The sequence below is a fragment of the Xiphias gladius genome, chromosome 10, assembly GCF_016859285.1.
Source record: "Xiphias gladius isolate SHS-SW01 ecotype Sanya breed wild chromosome 10, ASM1685928v1, whole genome shotgun sequence".
Taxonomy (NCBI): Eukaryota; Metazoa; Chordata; class Actinopteri; order Istiophoriformes; family Xiphiidae; genus Xiphias; species Xiphias gladius.
In genome coordinates, this window is record NC_053409.1 from 22,263,553 (window position 1) to 22,288,027 (window position 24,475).

A 24,475-nucleotide genomic window follows, 5' to 3' on the forward strand; every position below is an offset into this window, starting at 1 on the left:
TCGTTAACGTTAAAAAAATAAAATAAAATAAAATAAATATTGATAGCATTGATCAAAATATATCAACATCTTGTTTATATGATCCCGTCGACTCAGTGATTGCTTTTAAACCAACAACAGACTAAAATTATTAACAGAAAACATTACCCTTAGAAACTGAAATAGCCGTGCCGCGTCATGTCATATCGTTTAATCCGTGATTAAATGAAGCCTAGTGGGAAAAGCCGTTCACATCGGCCTCCGACTTGTAATTCTGAGCGGGCAATGTCTGACACCGCTTGGTGAAAAGAATTACAGAGATGTCAACAAACTGTTGGCCACAAATGCACCACCGCAGGCAGTTACGCCAAATAAAATAGAGTCGTTTATTGATAATAATACAACCCACTCAGCCAGTTTTATTCTGTACACTGTTGGTAACGAACTGCTACAAATGCATAACACGGAAACAATTGCTAATTTAGGTTAGCACTAAGGTTAACCACCTCGGGGATAATGCGTGAACAGCCCTAAGCCAGAAAAAGGGGTGTTTTTCTTTTTTCCCCCATTCTGGCGACAATACGTGAATGCAGCATTAACGATCAGTTGTTCTTCCTGTGGCAAAGGTCAAGAAGAAGACGAGGACGAAGTAGAAAAAGAAGAAGAAGAAGAAGAAGAAGAGAAAAAAAAAAAAAGAAGATCGACTGAAACCGACTGAAAAGCTATTAAAAACATGGTTAGTACCCTGTGATCCAATGTTTACAACCGGATATTTTTTTGTATGATCGTGTCAGGTCAAACGAGCGTGTCGATTTTACCTCAGCAGAACAGGTGTTTGGTAAAGATACAAGCTCTCGGCTAACGCTAGCATGAATGTGGGGGACGTTTGGCAGTTGAGCAGCTGCAACAAAACGGCCCCCAATCCGATCATTGTTTGGTTTGTAAAAATGTAAGAAAATTAGCGAGTCACAACTACCCAGGGCTTAAAGTGAGTTTACTGGAAAGTTTACTGTAATTTAACACAAGGACCGGCAGCAAAATCCTCAGATTTAAGAATCTAAAATCATGAAATGTTTCCCAGTCACCATGAAAAAGTTCGCTCTTTTCTAATAATTCACAAATCAACTTTTTTTTTTTTTTTTTTTTACAATGCATCATAATATAAAAGTTCTTCATATGTTTATAAAATCTACATTTGTAAAGTAACTAGTAACTAATATACAAGTACGTCCAATTTGTACTTGTATATGTACTTGGATACTTTCCACCAATGTTCTTATCACTAAGTCAGTGGTGGCTAACACAGCTAAGTAGCTGAGATGAAGATTCTCAGGTGTGCTCAGGTGTGCGCCTGTTAGCTTAGCGAGTCTTTAATTTATAACGACTTCTTTGAATCTTGAAATCAGCCAAAAAAAAAAAAATCGTTTTTTTTTTGTGTGTGTGTGTAATGGCGACGGATCTTAAGAAAGATTTGAGGCTACATGTTAACAGAACTCAGGCTTCTACTAACAGTCATTTTCCATATCGATTAATCTGCTGATAATCACTTTGTATACAAATGTTTAAAAAGTAGTGAGAAATGCCATTTACAATTGCTTAGAGTTCCGGGTGGTGTCTTCAGTTTGCCTTTATTTTGGTCCGACCAACAGTCAGAAACCCAAAGAAATCCAATTTACTGTCATATATGACCCAGAAACAGCGGATCATCACATTTGAAAAACTGAAACCTATAAGACTAAGACTAATTGTGATGATTGCTAACTAATTACCTGCCAATATTCCTCTATAACACCTTAAACATTGTAACAGTTACCTGTCATTCGTTAACAAACCATCAAGGCTCAAAGCAGTGACCTAAAATTGGTTAGTTTGTACAAACACTCACAAAAAAGACATCAGCATATTCAGCTTATATCAATATAATAGGGAGCAAAACAACCCAGTCTGCACATCTGCGACTATTTATAGTGCTTTGTGCTTTCTCTACATGATACATTGATTACGACACCTGGAACAGACTTATTTGGCCAAACCAGCTCATTGTTTCAACGGGACATAGAGATGAATAGCTTAACCACAGTCTAACAACATTTGTCTGGTTTTTCAGTCCCACACCATCCTGCTGGTGCAGCCCACCAAGAGGCCAGAGGGGAGGACATACGCTGATTATGAATCAGTCAACGAGTGTATGGAGGGTGAGCTGATGATGCGTTTGTGCCCTGCTCTTCTGAAGGCCTGACTACAGCATCCATAACGACTTAACACGATTTCTAATTTCTCTGTGCCGTACTTGTGCGTGCTTTGTTTGCACGCCCTAGGACTTTTCTTGCATGTCCCTCCACTGTTACACAAATAAAGGTCCCTTAGATGCATGCACTTTGTTGTGTACATGTGATAACAGTTTGACATGTCATGTTTTTAAAAACCCCTCGAGTCACTTTCCTGTAAAAATCACAACGGCAGTCTCAACAGGTCAGACTTAGTAACCTTTCAGTAACACTTTGACGCTTCAGTGCTTGACTCTGAATTGGTGAACAGTCGAGTAAAAGGTTCTGTTCATCGTTTGTCGTCTGTTTTCACATGAGCAGTTGATGGTTGATCTGAGGCAACTACCTCCAGATTAAAAAGTAATGATTAAATACACACGTACAGTAACATTGTATCTAGTTGCTTCTAACACAGTTGTTCTTTACAAGTATTGTGAATATAGTCAGTATACAGCCGTTAAACACATGTAACATAAAACTCAGGCGGTATCTTATCATAATTAGGAAAAAGTCATACGAACCACTTGGGATATATGTTATTTGTTATACCCGTTGTTGTGTGATTGTCTTGAGTGAAATATAATTATTATTATTATTAGAGATTTTTAAGTTGCGGATCTACATAGTGCTTGTTTTGTATGATTTGAATAGGATATAGAAATGGAAATATATAAATATAACTTAATTTATCAGGTATTTAGCTGACAGGTGTGCAACAGTAAAGCAAGTTTCTTAATCCGCAGCAATTTTCTCTCGTTAATGTAGATGGTTGGGTTAATTTTTTGTAGATTTATAGCGAGAAGTGTGATATGCTGTGTTTTCTGTCTCCCGCACAGGTGTGTGTAAGATGTACGAGGAGCATTTAAAGAGAATGAACCCCAACAGCCCGTCGATAACATACGACATCAGCCAGCTGTTTGACTTCATCGATGACCTGGCTGACCTCAGCTGTTTGGTGTAAGTTTGACAAGCAAACTGGCCTCAGTGCGTTGAAACTGCTGGCAACAAAGCAGCCTGTACAGGTCTCCTGAGTAGATGTATACTGTCTAACAAATTAATGATAAAGCTGGTCTGGACTTACTCCATAGCCGAGGTGGTTGTGGGGAAGGAACAGTTTGGGAAGTGCCCTGAATCCCTAAAAGACATAAACCCATGGGAATTTTGATTTGTTTTCGGGAGATACAGAAACACGTGAATAATTTAAAAGCAGGTGTCATAATTTAGGCATCTTGTAGTGGTTAAACAGATGAAACACTCCTGGCCAAAAAGCTTTGATGCAAATTATTGGGATCTCCGTTTGATTTCAGTTAGACTTAGATTTGATTAGAAAATCTTTGTCCAAAAACACTAGCACAGCACAGCGCTGCCACTGTCATCTATCATGTTCCTCCACATCACAAATGTTATATATCATGGACAGAAAGTCTTCAAGCAGCTCTACAAAATTTGCAATTCTCTATGGTTCGCAAACTAAATGAGATTTTAAGGAGTGAGGGTGAGATGGGCAAACTACCAGCCTCATTCCCTATTCCAACAAAAAAAAAAAAAAAATTAAATATCTATATCTCTCTCTTTCTCTCTCTCTCTCTCATCCATTCTCTCAGTCTTTGTCAGTCATGTTATTTTACATTTAAATGTTAACTTTCTAAAGATTGTTGGTCTCCAGCCTTTCTTGTGTATCTGGTAGAAATGGGCAAATCTGAGCCTTCACTCACATTTCTATCTTTTTACCAATATTCTTTCTGCTCTCTCACGTTCAAAATCATGATATATAAGGATAAAACCCTTGCAATGTTACACCTCCTTTTCAAGGCAGGGCCCATCTTTATTGTATAAGCGAGTGCCGAAAATGTTTAGCCTCGCAGAGCTGAGGAGGAGCCTGCATTCAAACAGCTGCAAATATTCTGTAAGAGCAGGTGAAGCTCTCTGTGCCTGAGGCCCTGTCAATTTGGGGCATTTTTGATGGTTTCACATGAGAAGTTCAAGCCCGTGTCTATAGAAGCAACCGCTCTGCTTAAGGTCTCCTGACTGAAACACATGCCCTTCCAGCTGCCACGGTGCTTCTTTCTCTCCTAGTAGCTGAACTTGACCTCTGACCTCGAGGAGAGGACGAGCGAGAGAGGCTGTGTGTCATTTGATCAGTGGTTCACGTTTATGTGCAGACTGGAGCTTGCTCACTAGAAAAGTGAGTATCCAGTGCAGCCAGGCCAGGGAGGAAAAAAACCAAAAAAACAAACCTAAAACTTAATGTAATTTCTTGTGCCGCCTCAGGTATCGCGCCGACACACAGACATACCAGCCGTACAACAAGGACTGGATCAAAGAGAAGATCTACGTGCTGCTTCGCCGTCAGGCCCAGCAGGCAGCAAAGTGAAGCCTCTGAGGAGGTGAATGGAGGGGTGGAGACTGGGTGGGGGTTCAATATTATTTTTACTATCTGTAACTTCTTTTTTTCTTCGTGGAGAGGAGGTGTATTTTGTATTTTAATGTTTGACTTATTAATAAAGATTTCCTTTACATAACATTGTTTCTGAATTTGTCCTCTTTTTTTCTCTCTGTCCCTTTTTATTTGTTGTCCTTGGTTTTTCCTTCTTCCATTATGTCATTTTTTTGGCTCTCTTTTCTCCTTTTTTCCATTTTTTTCATCTTGTTTTTTTTTTTTGTCTTCCTTTCCCCTTTACTTCCTCATTTCTCTCTATATTGTGTATGTTTCCTACTGTAGATTTTTTTTCTTCCTCTCCCACTTGAACAGTTAAGTGTTGACTGTACAAAAAAAAGCTTCCCATTATTACAGTTTGCTTGAAAGTATTGCACATGGTAACTTCCCCCTTTTATCGCTCAATACAGTGACAAATAAGCATGTCATGAAATATTGATATTTTTGTGTCTGGTTAAAAAAAAAAGTCCTTTTTTTATGTTTTTCGATTTTCAAAATAAATGGGCCGTGTAAGAATACAGCTTCAAACGTTGTCCTTCTTACATTGGTGTCCAGTCTATCTTTCCTGTCTTCTCTTTTTGGTCTTTCTTTTCTTTTGTTTGTTCCTTTCTCTTGTCATTTTTTGCTTTGTTTTGTTTAAATCAGTCTTTTTTTCCTTTTTTCACCCTTTTTTCATTGGTCGACATTTTGGTGTTGACTACAGAAAAGTGCGACTTAATGAAATGAAGTTGTGCTCATGGTAATTTCCTTCTTTTTATGTCCAATACAAGCAAGTAATCCTCTCAGTATTGATTTTTTTTTTTTTTTTTTTAAATCTTTGCTTGGGAGAAGCATTTAAAATTTCTTGGACTTTCAAAATAGACGGACTTTATGGAAATAAGATTTTAAAAAAAATGAAAAGGTCCTTCATCCATTTGTTTGCTTTCTCCCTATCCTGTCTTAGCTCCTTTTACTTCCTCTTTGTCCTTCTTTCTGTCATTGTTGCCTTTCTTTTGCTGGTCTACTCCTCTGTCTCTTTTCAGAAGTACAACTGCGGATGTCAATTTGCTTTGCTGTTGCGCACATGGCAATTTCCTCCTTTTTCACTCAGTACAGCGGCAAACAAGCACAAGAAGAAGAATATTGAACATTTTCAATTTCCTGCACTTTCAAAGTAGAGGGGCTTTGCGGGAACAATACATTTCCTTCTCGTACTCGCCTGTCTTTAATCCCTCTGCTCTTCTTTTTACTTTGTCTTGTTACTTTTACTTAGTGTCTTACGCCTCTTTCCATGGATCAGTCTTCTTTTCTTTCGCCTTTATCCCTCTTTGACGGCGAGGTGCTGACTGTAGAAAACTGTCAGTTTGCTTTGCAGTTTTCACCCAATACAGCGGCAAATAAGCAAGTCTGGAGATATTTAGTTTCCTTAACTTTTAAAACATCTGGACCTAAAACAGATGAAATATTCCTCCTTCCACAGTTTCCTACTGCCCTGACTTTTCTTTTTTCGCCTCTCTTTGTCTTTTTTCTGTATATTTTTTCATCTGTTTCCTTTCTTTACCCTTTCTTTCTCTTGAATATGCTGTTGAAAGTAGGAAATTGTCACTACAATGACAATTTGTTTAGCAGCAGCGTTCATGGTAACTCCCCCCTTTTTCACTCAATACAGTGGCAAATCAGCGACTGTGGAAATGTTCCTATTTTTAAAATACCTGGGGAAAAATATTTAGTTTCCTGGACTCTCAAAATAGATGGGGCCGTGGGATTAAGATTAGACCTATATTTTTCTTCTTTTTGGTTTCCATTCCTTCTGTTTCTCTCATCGTTTTTTCCCTCACTTATTTGTTTTCTTTTTCCTTCTTCCTCCCTTCTGATCAGTTTGGTGTTGACTGTAGAAAAGTGCTGAGGATCCCCATTTGCACTGCAGTGGTGTTACATGGGAATAAAATTTCAGAAATGAACCCCCCCCCCCCCAGCCCTTCTGTTTCTTCTCCCCTTTTGGCACAGTAGCAAATTGATTTTTTTGAATAAGAAAAACAAAATCAATAAACTAGATGAAAAACATCTGTAACCGAGACGAAGGAGCTCCGCACTGAGGCGCGGGCACATCAGACGCGTCTGCCGCCTGACGGGGCGCAGGAGGCGGCCAGTCTCCGCTCCTGCAGTCGCGCTGCTGAAGCTGGATCCTCGCCTCCTCCTCCTCCTCCTCCTCCTCCTCTCAGTTGTATTTTTTTTTTCTTCTTCCCCCCCACCTTTGTGTTGTGATCGGCTCTCCCAGTCAGTCTGTTTCTCACACCCACCCCGGTACCCCCTCTCTACACCCCTCCTTCTCCACCCCACCTCCATCCCACCCTACCCTACCCTACCCTACCCCATCCACCACCCCCTCCACCACCACCACCACCCCCTCTCCTCCTTTTAGCATCTGAAAAGACCACTGAGTGAGAATCGATGGCGCAGAGGCCCGCTTGACAGGACAATAAACCACAAAGAAGGGGTGAGTTTTTTTTTCCCTCCTCTTGGTTGTTTTTTTTTTTTTGGAATTGCGGAATTACTCTAATGGCACAAGGATGAGGGAATCGCTCGGGGCTGGCTGCGTGGAAATGATATTTGACACAAGGCATCTTTTGTTACCGCGATATGATTTACAGCAGGCGTCAGCTGCCGTGGTCCCACTCATGGAGGGGGTAGGGGGGTGGTGGGGGGGTAGGTGGTGGTGCTGGTGGTGGTGGTGGTGGGGAGTGTGGGGTGGGGAGTGGGGGGATAATAATAAAAAATAAATAAATAAATAAATAAATAAATCAGAAAAACACCACAAGGTGCAAACAGCGGCTCCGCACCCTGCATCGTCGGGGACCTCAATTTCACGCGAACACACATTCACCTTACGTAACCTGTAAATGCGCGGCTGCGTCCCGGTCCCGGTATCACCAGAGAATAGCGTGCACTCGCGGCTGCAGATTTAGATGAGGGTCGTGCGCCTGGATTTCATTGGGCGACGCGGTAGCCCGGAGGGTGTTAATGCGGTTGTCGCGTTGTAAACAAAAATATGTCAGCGGGACCGGAGAGGGAGGCTTGTCTTGGCTTTTTTTTTTTTTTTTTTTTTTCCAAGGGACCTCCCCGGGATATTGAGCGCAAGGCAGTGAGTAATGTTGCGACGGGCTCCGCAATGTGCCCGAGCTTTTCCCCACATTGCTCCCCTTTTTTTTTTTTTTTTTTTCCAGCCGTGAGGAGAGGACAAGTCACATCCGAGGCGCAGGGGGAGCCGTCTATTTACAGCTGAGGCGTTCAGATCTGCCTCTCGCGTCTGTGATAGCCACAACAATAGCTTCCATTTTCCTCATCAGCCTCCGGCATAATCAATACAGTCAAAAAAATATATATATATATATATATATATATGATGCTATTACCGGTACAGATTTGGTCCGGTCTACCCTGATGTCCGCAACCGAGTCACACCAGCGCTGCCCACAGCTGATGAGAAACTGATGAATCATATATTGATCTTGTGTCTCAGCCGTGAGGTGAGAACGTGTTTTGGCTTCTGCTAACCTCGAGCGACCTGACGGCATGCGGTGGTGTGTCTGTGCCTTTCCCTTCCCCACATCCAGCCTCTCCACCGGCTTCCCGCACCGTGAGGACGCAGCGATGCCCCGGCAGAGGGAGGACCCGTCTCCGTCCCGCCGCCTCGGCCTGGCTTCCCCCCGCCTCCAGACACTGAAGCCCGGCCACGACTTCCCATGAGGCCACCACCAGAACTCAGCTCGACCGCTCTGTATGGGGCCTCTCACATATGAAGTAGGTTCATATCGTGGTCTCTGTAAGTCTGGACGCGCGGAGGCCTCGGGCTGTTTGGGGTTTTCGGATGACACTTGGTGGTTTGCACGGTTTATAACTAGGTGGCATCATTAACAGTCGTGTCATCGTGTTAACTATGAAATGCTTCAGTGGTTCCCAACCTGGGGTCAAGAGAGAGATTTCAGGGCCACCAAACACTTCTGTTACCCCAAATAATGAGCTATGGTTTTTTCCTATTCCTTCTCAAAAACCTCTTCAGGCCTCTAAAAACCCTTTTAAAAAGAAAAACCGAGAGGAAAACAAAAAAAATCAATCCCTCTCTGGTTGAACTGCTCAAAATTGGTGTCCACACTCAAGCCATGACCCTTATTTTAAAAAGGGTCACAAGCCAAAACCGTTTTGGGAACTAGGGATGGGTGCCACAGTCAGGGCTGAAGCAATCTGTCGATTAATAAAATATTCAATCAACGGTAAATTTAACGAACAGCAACGTGGTCGCTTATCAGGCATCTAAATCTTTTAATCGACCAGAAATGCCAAACATCTGCTGATTCCGGCAAATTCCTTCAAATGCAAAGATAAGATGTTTTTCACGGATCTGTATTTTTAAAATGGATTTTATTTTTATAGCATCATTTCATACAAAAGCACCTTTACAGAATACTAGAAAAGCCAATAAGTACGTGTTACAGTATACACACTCGTACACATACGTCCATGTAGACTCTGAGATAATGATAAGGCACAAGTAAATTGCTTTAGGAGGATGCTACACCGGAAAAAGAGGTTTGTAAACTGAGAGCATGTCTGATATGTACAGTGTATACCATGAGGAGGATCCTAAATTCAGACAGCAACAGGTTATCAGTGGGGGGGGGTTTCTCTGGACCAGAAGGATGTGGTCTTTTGTCCTGGTTGGGACTCACGCAGCAGCTTTCTTAGTGAGCTATGTGCAGGAAGACCCCAAAAACAGGGAACTGCAGTAGTCCAGCCTGCTCATGTCAGAGGCACGCTGAAGTTGACGGGAGTCAGACGTGGATCGAAAGCCTCATATTATTCTCATAACAACAATGAAAATATGTGTAATGAGTTGCTTCTCCCTTGCTGACTAATCTTCCTCGTTTAATCCCGATGACATAAATGTTGTTCACATGATGCATTTGTCCTCCTCTCCCTCTCAGTTGACATGGAGGATGAAGATGGGACTTGTCTACTTGATGTTTTGTGGTGAGTTTTGTCCGATTTTTACAGGGATACAGCAGGAATAATCAAAAAGGAGCAATAAAGTACACTGAAGGGGTTTTTAATGTACATAATTTAGTCTAACACTTTCTTGAATTGCCATTTTGCCACCTTCTTCAAAGTGTAGTTGTTGCACTAAATATTCACTGAGACTGAACAGATTTGGATTGCGATTAAATATCTCCTCCCTCTCCTCGTCTTTGCAGTGACCCCCAAGCCCTGAACGACTTCCTTCATGGGACCAATGAGGTAACAAGAGTAGTCTGAAATAGAGAGAGACTCAGATTTAAAAGAATCAATAGTGCAAAATTTGAGATGGAAATATTTCTTGGCACACGCTCTTGCAAGATGTGCGGAGGAGGGCTGACGGTGTGGAAAGGGAGTTGTAATATTGCGTGCGTGTAGTACGAGCCCAACCCAAAATCGACTGATTTTATCCCAACAGCTGCAGACTGAAGACCTGCTCATTAACTCCTCCTCTGGGGAGCCCTCCCTCTTCACAGATGCCCCGGTGAGTGTCTGCATCCACAGCCAGCATTGTCACACCAACCAGCATTTTCCCCAGGAGAAGGATTTTTTTCCCCCTCTCCTTCTGTGCCTGAAACTGCTTCCTGTATATCACACAGTTCCCCCTTCCTTTTCACTCTGCTTCCTCTCTCCTGTGGTCTGCACCTCTCTTTCTATCTCCCACTGTTTCTTCCTGCAGAGCCCCGTCTCTCTGCTGGGAGATGGCAGGGTTTCCCCGGACACGCCTCCGCCAGGGTGTGTGGACCTGTCCTTCCTGGAGGAGGCCCTCCTGTCATCGCCAGAAGGTGGAGAAGACCCACATGTGGTGCAGGGTGGGCCACCTCTGGAGAGTGGATGTGAGGCGAAGAAAGGAGAAGCGCAGGAAGAGGAGGAGGCGGAGGTGGCGTGCGATATCCTCCAGCAGAGCCTGCAGGAGGCTGAGATCACTGAGCAGACCATGGCTCTGGAGGCAGGTCTGGCCCAACCTGGGGACAGTCTGTCCCTGTACTCACCTGCCCCTCTCCTCTCTCCCCCCACCATACCATTCGTACCCAAGTCTGTGACCTTGCCCGTCACCCCGGCGTTGCCCAGAGACACCCAGGCAGCAGTGGAGCCTCCGCAGCCCTCCCTCCTGGCTGTTGGGCCTGGCTGCCCTTCACTAAAACCTGCTGCCCCGCCTCAGTTGATGGGGCTCCTGCCAGGAAATGTGTTCCCTGCCCCTTCACCAGAGACCTCCTTCTCTCTGAGTCCTGCCCAGGGCTCCAGTATGATCATCCACAAGGCTGTTCCCAGTGTGACCAGTCGTCCTCTTATCACTCCAACTCTGAGAGCCACAGCAGCAACACCAGGAATCGTCCTGCAGAGGGCCCCTCTCCCCATCCAACCCAAGCTCCCCATCAGCATACAGCCCAGACTGGTTCAAATTAGCCCCAAGCCTTCTGGGCAGAAACCCACTCCAGGTCTTACATTTGTCCCTGGGACTGCCTCACCAAATATTTTATTGTCCCAACCTCCAGGCCAAAAGCCTACAGCTCCACCGTCACAGCCCACCCAGCAGCTCCCAAAACCAGTCAGCCTGCAGTTAGTCAACCAGGGCGGCTCCTTTGTGCTCCAGCCTCAGGGACTCTTCCAAGGCCAAAACCAGTTCCTTCTTCCAGGCCAGTCCCCTGTTACAATCTCCCAGCCTGCCAGTGCAGCTCGACCACTGCTGACTCCCAGTCACCACGGCCCGTCGGTTCACGGCGTGACTCCGTCCACCGGGCAGCTCGTAGACGGCTCTCAGATCCTAACTGTGCCCCAAAGACAGCTGAACTTCAGCCCCGTCTTCACCACCCCCACGGGACAACTAGCGCTCCGCCAGGCCACTGTGCTTTCAGGACCCTTGCATCTACAGTCAGCACCCCCTACTGTCTTCCAGATGCCAGCACAGCTGGCTGGAACCTACACTCCAGGAGGGCAGGGGCAACGTGCCACCCTGGTCCACAGTCCCGCTCTTGGAAACCACATTACTTTGATCAACAGTTCAGGGGTGCTTCCCCCAGATCTCACTTCCATCTCGATCGTCAATGGCCCCTCAGTGGTTCAGGGGCTGCCTTTTGCTGCCCAGGCCCCGGCTCCTCAGGCAGGCGTGACAGAGGGACAGCTGAGCCTCCAGCAGGCGTCTGTGGTGCTGCTGTCAGAGAGAACTGTTCAAGAAGAGAGGACCACTTCAGAGGAGACTTACCACCAACTGCCACAGGTAAGCTGCCACCCCTGCCATGTCCGGACCTCTGGATGGAGGTTATAATTACATTATAAAATCTTCTATAATGGCATATTACATTTGCTGTTTTTATACAGTAGATTGTTTGGAAATTAAATTGGGTAACCGTTACAATTGATAGATGAAAATATGCAGATATGAATGTCTATTTTTGGCTAATGTAGTGAATGAAACACCTGACAAATCAAGATTGATTCATCACATTTGTGCACATATCCTGCTGACTGATTTGCCACTTTGCCCACAGTGACTTATTACAACCGGAGATATTAAGTTCCTATTTCCCTCTGTGAAAACAGTTGCCAGATCTCTTAACCATCTCTCGTTATGTATCATTATATCCCCTGGATGTTGTTTTTCGACTTGAGCGCAGATTTACACCATCACACGTTCTCTACGTCAGCCAGATGTTAACTCACAGCTTGGAGTGAAAGTATTGAACTGTAATTTAAAGGACTATACCGACAGGTTTGAGTCTGTTTACTGTAAGTCAGCAACTTTACACAACAGAAAACCATTCTGCCGAGCATGTTGCTGTGTTTGAATTGATGAAATGTATTTTGTTTACCGTCCCAGGTTTACATTGGTTAAAAACTCTATTAGTAGACTCACAAAACTTGTCTGAGTGCTGTAGTGACTTGCAGATTTTTCAAACCAACCTGCTCTTAAACATAACCACCACATAATGATAATGAACTTTGACAAACTAGACTTTATATTCACTGTTATGGGTTATACAACTCAAACAAGTTTCAAGAGACCACTATCTGATTCTCTTCCTGTGTGTAAATGTTTGGAAACCAGTGGAAGCTAGGAAAGGTTTAAAAAAAATAAAAAAAAAAAATACTGGTTCTGTAGTTTCACTAAGTAGTTAAGTCATTGCTCTTGCGGGGTTAAAACAAGCATATTGCACTTCTGGTTACCCTCCCAATCCTGAGATGTTAAAAGAACTATTTTGATGAAGACATATGACGGAAAACACCCGAGTTTACGCCGCTTAATTTAGGTGTGGCCCGAATTTCAACATGCTCGACTGTTTCAGGCTGTAGAGCAGCGCAGAACTGTATTTCTGTCGCGTGTGATTCAGTATTGAAATACGCTTTAAAATGTAAACGAGTCATCAGATCTTTTATCTTTGTTACAGTGTATTTTCTAAGGAGAATTCTGTTTATATAGCGTCTCAGTCAAGTAGCAAAAGATATCAGATGAAATTGTTTTTACTATTCATAAGACTTATATGAAAGCACTTTTTTTTTTTTTTTTTTTTACATGTTTTGGTCAAATCATCGAATACCTAGCTGCGCTTCTCTAAACCTGGTAGTTGTTAGGTTGTTTAGGTGACAAACCCAATCTCTCTGGCACCGCACACCAACCCAATGCAGCTTTATCTCACTCTGTCTGGTTTCTCCCTCTTTAGCCCTATGGACACGTGCTCCAGCACATCTCGGTGCAGCCCACCTCTGCAGGGCTGCGGGCCACCTCTCCCCCTGTAGTTACAGTCCTGCAGCCTCATCCTGAGCCACCTCTGGCCCCCGATCCAGCTGTGGAGATGCCCAAACTTTTGATGCCCCCAGCAGACATGACCCAAGTAGTGGAAGAGGTGGCCCACTCGCTGAGTCAGAACCAGGCCTTTATGCAACATCTGCAACAGGTCAGAGATTCTGCAAATTCATGTGGATTTTTACATAGAGATAAAATGCTTGTGGCCGTTTAGATTATGTTTTTGTGTGACTGTGCTTCTCAGGTTTACAGTAGTGTTATTAATAGGGCTGGGTGATAATTCAATGTTATTGGTTTATTGAATTACATTTTGTTGATATGATTCTTCTTCTGGCCTCACTATAGGTGTTGTGGCACAGTTATGCAGCCTGCTAAATACAACAGCAAACAATACCAAAAATATTTAAAAGAAAAACAACAAACGACTAGAGTAACAGGCAAACTCATTCAAAACTCATCCGCTGCTCCTTGGAGTATATAACAGAGGTTCAGCAGTTTACTCTGTAGTGAGCAGTAAGTTGAGATGATTATTTTTACATCTATAGAATGGGACCCATTGCTTTGTGGGATTGTTAGCAGAAGGTAGTCAACGCGCCCATGGACACCTGTCAAACACAAAATCAGTGAGGGGAAATTCCTCTGGGAGCCAGGTGAAATTTAGAGACAGAAAAACGGGAGTGTTTTTAATCTGGATGTGAGAGTGACTAAAGCTGGAATCTGGTTGCATCTCTGTGAAACACAGTAGCTAAATGCAGCTTCACTGTCAACTTCAGGGATCCATCTAATCAAACTTGTTCGTTTTCTCTCCATTTCTACCTCAGCAAGCACTTAGCTCTCCCCTCGCGTCTGAATTGCTGGTTGGAGCGCTGCCAGTGGTGCCGATGGAGTCTCTCGCCTCCCCCGTGGCCAGCGAGAGGGAGACCCAACCTCAGACCCGTGCCGTCCCCGGTCAGGACACCCACACCGTGATGTCTGAGCAGCATGTTGAGGCTTCTCCGCTTCACTCGGACCCCGAGGACACACCTCTGCTCTGCTCCTCCCCTCCGATTCAGGACATCGGGAGAACAGCTTCGGCAACTTTCTCCCCTCCAGCTGGACCTCAGATCCCTCTACCGGGACCTGAGAGTTCAGTCCCCCAGACCACAGCTCCCCAGCCCCTCATCGAACCCCAAGTCCAGTACCACGCCCCACAGCAGCTTCAGGTCTCACAGGCCTTATTTGCCCAGAACCAGGTGCAGATCCAGTCGTCTGTTTCCCAGCCTCTGCCCCAGGTCCAGGTACAGGTCCAGGTCCAGGTCCAGCCGTCGGTTTCCCAGCCTCAGTCCTCGACCCAAACTTCAGTCCGCAGCAGCCCCGCCTCTCTGCTTGTCAGCGGCTCGGTGCCTCAGCAGCGGCCTGAACCCACAGCTGCTAGTCTCTCCAAAGGAGGAGACGACTCAGCTGTCCAACAGCACACACAGAACAGTGAGTTTCACCTCCTGCTTAGTAAGTCCAACCATTACTCTGTGACTAACGATGAGGACATTTCCTGTGGGGGTCTAACTATTATCACTCGTTTCACCCTCATCATTGCTCTTCCCCTTCACCATCACTGTAATCACCGCTGCCATCATCATCATCATCACCATCATCAACTCTATCGTCACTGTCACTGTGTCCCCTCTCAGAGCCAACAGCTGCCTTGGCCGTGGAGAGTAAAGTGTTTACCCTCGATGTCCATCCACCCTCTCCTGCAGGCCAGGGTGTACAGGTTCAAGGGCCCCCAGCTCCCAGGGAGTGTGCCCCCATCCAGACGAACCAGCAGACCGGCACCAAGGTGGGAAATCCATTCACCTTAGGTCCAGTTCATTTTTTTCTTGTTTAACCAGTTGCTTTTTGATTATTTGTAATTCTTGATTTGGTAGAAAAAATAAATGTTTACCAAAAATGACAATGTAAACTAAATATATTCATTTATTTCTCTATATCATATTGTATTTAGGGCTGCAACTACAGATTATGTTTTATTATTAATTAATCTGTCAGTTATTTTCTCAACCAACAGATAAATTGTTTGGTCAATAAAATGTCAGAAATTTGTGAAAACTGACACTTTCCCAAAGTCCGAGGTGACACATTTAAATGTCTTGTTTTGCCGGAAGAACAGTTTAAACACCAAGGATATAAAATTTACTAGAAAACCAGGAAATATTCACATTTTAGAAGCTGAAGCTGATGAATTTTCAGTCAGCCCAGACACTGATTAAGTGACTAATCGTTTCAGCTCTAATTATATTGTATAACTTGTGTGTTTTGCTTTACACTGAGAATAATTAGTATTAGAATTTCTACAAATTCACCAAAATAATTTATTTTTTGGCTACAGTCTTGAAACAGAGATAGCAGGCTTTTATATTTTTTAAATGCAGCAAATTTATTATTAATGACTTCAAAACGCACCCGTTGTCTCTGTCCTCTGCTCTCTTCCAAAACGTTACGTGTCTGCCAGCTGGCAGGTCCTCTGGAGCAGCAGAGAGAGGAGAGGCTCACACCAGCAATGCGCAGGCACAGGTAAGAGACACAGAGCACGGACTCTGATCCTGTTCTGTGCTGATGGAGGTCACCATGAGACAGATAACTACACTCACATTTAGAAAGAAACACTACTCCTCAGACTCACTTTTGCACGAATGTCTCGGGCGTGGAATAACAGGGAGTTGGCTGAAACGGAAAACAAATTATGAAGACGCATGGAAAGTGACTGCAGAAAGAATCAACGGCAGCTTCATTCTTTGTTTGTATGCACCTCTCATGAATACTAAAACAAAGTAAGAAGGGTGTAACATCCTATAAAATATTCATTTGGAGACGCATCTCATGTATCGACCTCTGTCTCTGTACCGCAGTCACCATGGGTGAAAAGTAATTCAGTACATGAATTGCCGTACTGTACCTTTTGGGATACTTGTGCTTGACTTGAGTATTTCCCTTTTCTGTTACTTTTCGGTAAAAACTCCACTACACATACTACACTATACTCCATATACAGTTGGGGTTATTAGTTAATTTTCTGATAAAGATTTTTTTCACACAAAACCTATTAGTATCTGATTAAACGCATTACACTTTTGTATTATGTAAAGTTGTTAAAATTTGCTCCACCTCTGGCTGCTCATACATCGATCAGCCGCAACGTTAAAACCGGTAACTGGTCTTGACCTTGTGGCTGATCGGTGTATGTTATTGGATCAGCAAGAATCCAATAACATAAATTATAAAATAGTAAAACCCTATAAATGTGGCAGTTCTGCACTTTTTGTTTTGATACTCTAAGTACATTTTGTTTGAAATACCTCTTTACTGAATTCTGGACTCCATTGACCAGAAATATGCTACTTTATTTATTGCCTTTTTAATTGATTTGTAGGTCAAAGAAATGTAATAAACAGATTTTAAAGGTGAAGGATGTTCAATGTAATCTTTAACTTATGTCCAAAACGTCAGTTTGATAAATACGGACCCAGAGCTGATCTTCAGTTTCGTTGGCAACACGGAGAAACTGATGTTACCTCCTTAAAAAACTCGACGGCTTCCTCAGGACTGTAATTGTCATATAACTGGATACGATGTACTGCAGGGGAGCTTTCTTGCCTCGGTTAATTAATTAATTAAGTAACAGTTGGCTGGTTTTCACAGACACGGATGGTCTTTTAATCTCAGTCCTCTGGGACTGCTTTCCCCGTTTCTACTGCTACTGCTACTATTTGCTATTATTACTACTGCTACAACAACCTCTGCTACTGCTGTTCCTGTTGCTGCCATGGCCGGCACTACAGGCCTGGAGCTACCACTAGAGCCCCAAGTGCACTGCATATCACTTGCTTTTTGGTAATTTGATCATTTGAATTTTCCTTTTAGGGGATTTTGCACTTCAAAAGTACAATATCATCTGGGTTCTTGATTATCATGTGATCTTGTGATCCTGTCTCGTAGAGGGGCCTTGTGTCAAAATCTGATTCTCACACCGTTTATTTATTTATTTATTTTCTGGTTATGTTGTGCTCACAAAGTGCATTTTCCTAAATAAGGTCGTGTTTCATCCAGTTACCACAAACTAACTGGTGTGCACGAAACCCAGGGCCAGGTAGTATTCCAGCGTGCCGGCCAGTTTCTGGCTCTTTGTGAAAAACATAATGAAGCTGGGAACTTGGAGGCAACAGAGCCTCAAAGTTCATTTGTCCTACTGCTACTAGTTAGTAATAATTTTTTTCCTTCTCCTCTTCCTTTGATACTAAGCTATTGACAAATCAGAAATTTGTTTGGATGGAATTGCCTTGTTTTATCACTTTACCAGTTGTAGTCTCCGGGCCATTGTGAACAGGAGCCCAGGCTGAACGCGGTGTTTTCTCCGTGTTCTTCAGGTTCCAGCAGCAGCTTTGTTTGGACCACGGAGCAGTGCAGCGCCCGTTCACTGGCCCGGCCTTTTCCACCCTGAGGGACGCTGTTAGACGCCTGCTGCCGTACCACACCTGTGCTGGTCACCTGCCAACTCAGAATGACTTCAGTTTAGGTTGGTGAGCTTTGGTTGGTGAAAATTAACCATCTGCTGTCCTTAAGTCCTGCTGTCCTTAAGGCATTTATTGGACTGTTTACAATATTTCTATGGACAAAAAATGTTGGCTTTTGGACAGGACGAAGTGGTTGCGCCAAAATTAATGAAATTAATAGAGATAACTTTATTTTACTTTAATAAAGTAAACTCTTGTTCAAAATGAACACCCAAAGAAAAGAGCTAACCAACTTATCTACAAAAACATGTCAAAAACTATTGCTGTTACTGACAAGTCGCCTACGTGAGTGAGCGGCGCCCCTTGGTTTACACGTAACACATAGTATAGTATGTTTGTCCGATTATACATATTTATAGTGTAAATTAATCAGTGATACACTGGTTGTCTATGGAAAGTCCTCATGCTAAATCGACTGCATTGCACCATTTTGCGCCGAAGTATAAATACTTATAATTAACATCACTTTGGGTTTCAGGCGAGTGTCTTAGTGTCCCCTTTGTGAGTTGTGTTTCAGAGGCTTTTTTTCCCCACCTTGCCAACGATAAAATCCTGTGACCTTTCGTCAAATTTAAAGGTCAATACAAATATGAAAATCTGCTTCCAAAAACTGATATTTGGTGTAAGATGAACAGGGATACGGTAATTATACAAAGGTTATGTCAGAAATATATGAGTCCTGACAGCTCTGTAATCTTTTCAGTCCCATATTGCGGTGTAATAACATCATTAACGTAGTGTGACGACGTTTCTCTTTCCACAGTGGACCAGGAGTTTGACACTGTGTCCGGTTTCCTGCTGAAACGCACCAAGGACATGGTCAACAAATACAGGCAGCTACTGGTCAGAGAAGCCCAGGTGAGACACGGGACCCTGCTCTCTCTCTCTTCAGCCGTATTTATCAGCTCTGTATCTAATATCACTCCCAAATCCAAACTAAGTCTGGATAGGAGTTAACTTTCAGTTCAGAATGTTGATTCTCTCCAGCATCTCTAACAAAGGTCATTAATAGGTGAGTTAAATGTAAATTGATACTTTGTTATTGCTGATAGTCTGTCATTAAACTGCCAAACATCACTACCACATAGCTGCAGTGAACAAGCAGTAATCTGCTTGTTTATGAGCCCTCCTTCATGTGTAAATGGGCAGTGAGGACCTAAATGAGCCAAAAACAAAAACTCAGCACAGTCGTCTACCCAGTACTGCTTGGAGCAGCCAATGAAGCTGTTTGTTTGATGGGCTATGAATCGGTTTCCACAGCAGGAGAGTCCGTCAGCAGAGATGGTGATGCTGGAGCGTCTCTTCCTTCAGGCTGAGCGATACGCTTTGGCGGAGGACAGACGGAGAGCCCGCAGAGACCCAGGTCAGTGTCCCGGCTGGAGATAGCAACTGTCATCACCACCTACTGTATTAGATGGAGGCTGTGTGTGTGTGTGTGTGTGTGTGTGTGTGTGTGCTGGGTGTCTGTCTGTCTCTGTCTGTCTGTGTTTAGCTGCCCTGTCTGTTTTGCCAAGAAAGATGCTGTTTCCAATCCCCGGGACAGAGAAAGAAAATCTGGACAGGGAAAAGTGAATTAGTGACACGCTTTTTTTCTTAACTAAAACTAATTTAGCGGAGCCTCGGAGCGCAGCACTTAACCTCCATATTTGCTTCAGAGCAGATCCCAGGTGTGAATGTGTAATTAAGCTGCGTAAATGTGGAGCAAGGTCGTGCTGAGAATGACTCAGCGTGATGATAAAAAAAATTACGTGTGAGAGGTTAAGACCAAATTAAAGCGGGGCTGTTTTGTTAATTAAAAAGTTGGAAAAGGGGAAGGAGGCTGAAAAGTGTTAAATGTCTGGCCTGGCCTGGCTGCTGTCAGACCCTGGGATTTATGAATGAATAATAATCCAAAAATAGAACTGATTCTCTTATTATGCAAATCTCAAGTGATATTTGATTCTCTCCAAAACAAAACCCTTAAATTCATTCATTATTTTTTTTGCAAATTAATAAACATTGCTGCAAATGTGTTTTTCGTCCACAATCCCTTGAAGGATTGTACAGATTCACACTAATATAGTTCATAAAAAAAATGGATTAATGCTGGAAAAACAACAGGATCTAAGAGCAAAAACCTACAAGAACAGGACCAGACTCAGTGTGAAAAAGTAAAAAACAAAAGTTAACCCTCATCCAGAGCAGGAAGTAATGGTTTATACGTTAAGAAAAAAATCTAAACCTTTAACTTCCCAATATTCCTCTTAAATGTACCCTTACGTAGCTTCTGCTTTTAGTTAACATTTCTCCATATTATATAAGAATATTATACATATGCTCTGTTCCAGTCATCCAATTTGTCACCAACATTCCCCTCTAATTAAACCCACACATCTAAGTGGTATCGTTGGAAATTTTGACTACAATGTAAAGGGGTTTTTTAACCCATAAATTAATTAAAAAATAAAAATGAATAAATAAAAAATTATATATATATATTTTTATTTATTCATTTTATATATATAAAAAGTCTGGGAACAGACTTAAAAGACCTCATGTTTGACAGCTGAGTGAACTCTGCATAAAATTAAAAAAGTTTAAACGCTTAAATGATGAATGAAAAGGCCCAACAGTAGCACATAAGTAGAAACTAATCTAGGGCCAAGAATAGACCCTTGAAGCGCTCCATAGCGCAGAACAGCAGCACAGACATGTCATCACCAACCATCCCAGAAAATCAATTTTAATCAATTTGATAAATTCAGTAGTGAGGTGTGTAGGTCATGCAGAGTAACGGACACATTTCTGAACTTAACTTTTCAGAGCGACACAAGCAGACTTCATTTCACCACCACTGTACTGGGGTGGGGGCAAAAGTCTCAGAGACCAATATCTAAAAACACGGGTGACTGAAACCAGAACTATCTCCATGGCAAGACACAGTGATTTGGGGTATCCTTTAATCTGGGTGAACTGACCCGAGTATATTCAGGAGGTCAGTGATGCTGTTGAATCATATCCACCCCTCTTTCTTCCAGAGTCATTCATGATGGCCTTGGCTACATCAGCGTCTTCCCCCCATGGTGCCCACTCCTCCGGTCCCTCTCACCTGTACTCCTCTGGCAGCCCCTCCTCTCCACCAGCTTGGACCAGACTGTCCGACCGGCCTCCAGGACTGAAGACGTACCGCTCCAGCTCCCGCGGGGCTCTCAGGCTCACCATCAAGCAGGAGTCCGGCTCCCGTAAGGTGGTCCACAACTCGGCCTGTGACCCGGGACTCAAGAGGGACCACACGGGGCAGCTGACCAATGGCGGTGGCGCCGTGAACGAGCGCCACTCTCAGGCACCCAACGGAGCACCCCAGCGGCCTCGGCATGATGAGGAGATCTCCAACGGAGCTCTGCCTGGTAACACTGCAGAGGAAGTCCCACAGACAGCACCAAATTCCAAAATAAAAGCCCCAAATCCTCTTTCTATGCCAGAGCCACAGGCTGCTTGCTTGGAGTTGCCTCCCAGAGATGTCAGTGCCCCAAAACTGAAATGTTACAGGCTGGATGCGTCGCCTCAGCCGGAGCAGCGGTTCAGCCCGCCGCCTCCACCCCTCCAAGAGGAAAACATGCTCAGTGAACATCTACAGAGTGCCATCGACAGCATCCTGGAGCTCCAGCGCCTGCAGGGCCCCTCTGCAGCCCCGACCAGGGCCACGTCAGGCCCTTCACTGGACCAGGCTGTCACCAGCATCCTGGAGGGACACCTGTGAGTTAATCTGCCCGGACAGATGTCCACACAGATACAGAAACATCTGTCTGAGGTGGGATAAAACAAAGGGAGGTGTAAGTGACTTCTTATCTGTTCCCAGAGCTAAAAGAGATTTTGTTTCTGGGCTTCAGATTTTACTTTTAAGGAACTGATTGTTTGAAAGAAGAGGGAGGAGGAAAAAGATTGGAGGCACTATAAAGAGATGCATACCAGACAACAGCACTATCTATAGTCTGATAGATGTTAGATACTTCATTTCGATGTATGTTTGTGGAAAAAAAAAATCTATTTGAATAGGAGCTATATTGTTTCAGTGGTAGTTAAGTCATTCAGAGGTTTACGACACTGGTGTAACCTTCATCAGCATATAGTATATAAGTAATAGTGAGGATAACAAAAACGTGGAGTAGACTGAGATTATTCAATAGTTTTTTATAAGATTTCTTTCAAAAATGTGAAGTTTCTTTTGCATAGTGCCAAGCTTCCAGGGTATTTATTTTGATAATCTGTGCCAATTGTGTTTTCAGATGAGCTGCATTGAGAAAGGCGACGAGTGCGTGTGTGTGTGTGTGTGTGTGTGTGTGTGTGTGTGTGTGTGTGTGTGTGTGTGTGTGTGTGTGTGTGTGTGTGTGTGTGTGTGTCTTCATTTGGAAATAATTTGCGTGGTTCTAAAGAGAGAGTGTGACAACATTGCATCCTGCGATGGTACGGTTACATTAAAAAAAAAAATCCCGCAGGCTCCATCATCTCGGCTTAACGAATGAAACTCCAAAGAATTTGTGACTTGCTACATCCTGAATACACCAGCAAACGTCCATATTGTGTCTCTTCCCACAAACTGGAGTCTGTCTTTGTTATAGCAGAAAGAACCCGAGGCGGCACAGAAAAAAAAAAAAAAATTAGGCAGTCGTGCTTTTTTTTTTTTTTCCTCTTTTGGACCCTTGTCGTCACTCATGCTGGAGTCTGACTGTGAAATAGTTTTCTGTTTGTTTTCAGAGACAAGAATAGTCTCCCACACTGTATGTATTAACATGCAAGCAATAATGAGTTAGGGTTGTTAGGAGCAGTGGTGGTGCAGTGAGGAGGAGGAGGAGGAGGAGGAGGAGGAGGAGGAGGAGGGAGATTTTTGCCTGTTTTGCTTATCGTCGTCATTGGATAAAAATCGAGTTTGTTTTTCGGGAAATGAAAGATGCTTATTTTGTCATTGAAGCCCGTGTAGCTTAGAAATGGTGTTTTCTATCATGTTTCAAGGGCTTGAGGTCACTTAATGGCAGAAATGGCCGCGGAAAATGTCAAGTTTAAGAGAGAAAAACACCAAAACTCAACTTTTTCCCCCCGTGACAGACACTGTACAGAACTCGAGCCTCTCTGCATCATCAAACAGCCTTTGACCAAAAAACTAGAGGAATCATCCGCTTCACATTTTCCCATTTCGAAGTTGACTTCTCTTTATTTATTAAACTCTTGGTCTATAGCCCGCTGTACTAAGCCGAAGATTTATTTTCACGCAGCCATTTTGGGAGCAATACCTAATTTCTGCAACATCTTACGTTAATGTGACAATCTTATTGGTCTGAGCGAAAATGCGAATTCCGTTCCCATGAAATTTGCGAGAGAGAGTTGAGGTCATTTGTATCAGTTGTAGGACTTTCCCTCATGAAACCTGTGCAAAATATTCTTTGTAGATGGATTTTACCTCGAAGGTCAAAATGTAAAATCTGCAAAATGTCTTTAATTTTTGTAATATAAATTGAAAATCTGCTTCGAAATTTTAGCTTTTGGAGTTACTGTTAGGGGTCGAGGCTTGACTTGCAAATTGGAATTGTTATGAATATGCCTTTAATTCAGTGTACCTTTAAGGAAATGGAATCTGCAAAGAAAAGATAATTATTGTGAAGTTTAAAATACTACAACATCTGGTGTTCTGAAATGTGAAAGTAACCTGTCCCTTCAAAAAAAGGAAGAAAAAGAAAACGTATGAGATCTGGGGCTAAATCAAGCAGGACTTCTCATTTCTTAAATTGCATTGTCAATTTTTATATGTAAAATCGTCTTTTGTTGGAATGAACAAAGGGAGTTATAATATGCAGTACTTTAGTGTTGAAACTCTCTGCAGTAGTTTGGGTAGACACACACTAGAGGATTCATAAAGGAATAGTTTCTTTTTTTTTTTTTTTTCGTAAATACAGTTATGCCTTCTTGCTGAGTTAGATGAGAAGACTGATGTCACTGATGTATGGTGGATATTTAGCTACAGTTAGCTTAGCCTAGCCTAGCGTAGCCGAAGAAAATGGCACACGGGTGGGAACAGCTAGCCAGGCTCTGTCCAAAGGTCACCAAATCGTCCTACCAGCACCTCTGAAGCTCGCTAACTAAAACGTCCAAAAACCTGATAGTTTATTTAAAAAAAAAAAAAACAGGCATGCTGCAGCGTTACAGGGACCCGGTTTCTTGAGGGTGTGAACGGGTCGCTCGCAGTGACGAACCTGCGGCTCAGGCGTGATTTTTTAAAGAACTTTATGGTGAGTTGAGACTCACCGTCTCTCTGTCCGGACCACAACTTCACTTCACAGTTCTGGTTCGCTCTCGCCGCTCTCGTAGTGTTGTTCTGACCACGGCACGCAAATTTTTTCAGAGAAAAGGCTCTTTAAAAAAAAAAAAAAAAAAAAAAAGCCACTGTGCCCTACCTGGTCTGCGCCAAAACAGCGGCGGGATA

At 43.3% G+C, this 24,475-nt stretch overlaps 2 protein-coding genes across 2 annotated transcripts; both read left to right on the forward strand.

The window, feature by feature from the left end:
* Positions 1–525: 525 nt before the first annotated feature.
* Positions 526–4,768, forward strand: LOC120794993 (enhancer of rudimentary homolog). Its single transcript, XM_040136419.1, has 4 exons — positions 526–715; positions 2,087–2,174; positions 3,083–3,203; positions 4,518–4,768. Exons 1-4 carry the CDS (start codon positions 713–715, stop codon positions 4,618–4,620), a joined length of 315 nt encoding a protein of 104 aa, XP_039992353.1. The 5' UTR covers positions 526–712; the 3' UTR covers positions 4,621–4,768.
* Positions 4,769–8,396: 3,628 nt separating this feature from the next.
* Positions 8,397–21,760, forward strand: si:ch211-168d23.3 (BRD4-interacting chromatin-remodeling complex-associated protein). The gene is made up of 13 exons (XM_040137707.1): positions 8,397–8,463; positions 9,645–9,690; positions 9,912–9,954; positions 10,151–10,216; positions 10,412–11,950; positions 13,392–13,625; positions 14,296–14,938; positions 15,142–15,290; positions 15,963–16,024; positions 17,875–18,023; positions 18,785–18,879; positions 19,282–19,384; positions 21,039–21,760. Exons 2-13 carry the CDS (start codon positions 9,650–9,652, stop codon positions 21,758–21,760), a joined length of 3,846 nt encoding a protein of 1,281 aa, XP_039993641.1. The 5' UTR covers positions 8,397–8,463; positions 9,645–9,649.
* The last annotated feature ends 2,715 nt before the right edge of the window (positions 21,761–24,475 follow it).

Bases quoted from the DNA above. Each gene is read 5' to 3' on its own strand.
- si:ch211-168d23.3 (XM_040137707.1), top strand. From the start codon at position 9,650: ATGGAGGATGAAGATGGGACTTGTCTACTTGATGTTTTGTG. The intron at 11,951-13,391 runs GTAAGCTGCCAC...CTCCCTCTTTAG, and splicing joins CTTACCACCAACTGCCACAG to CCCTATGGACACGTGCTCCA. The intron at 18,024-18,784 runs GTTGGTGAGCTT...CTCTTTCCACAG, and splicing joins TCAGAATGACTTCAGTTTAG to TGGACCAGGAGTTTGACACT.
- LOC120794993 (XM_040136419.1), top strand. The intron at 2,175-3,082 runs GTGAGCTGATGA...TCTCCCGCACAG, and splicing joins AGTCAACGAGTGTATGGAGG to GTGTGTGTAAGATGTACGAG. The intron at 3,204-4,517 runs GTAAGTTTGACA...GTGCCGCCTCAG, and splicing joins GCTGACCTCAGCTGTTTGGT to GTATCGCGCCGACACACAGA.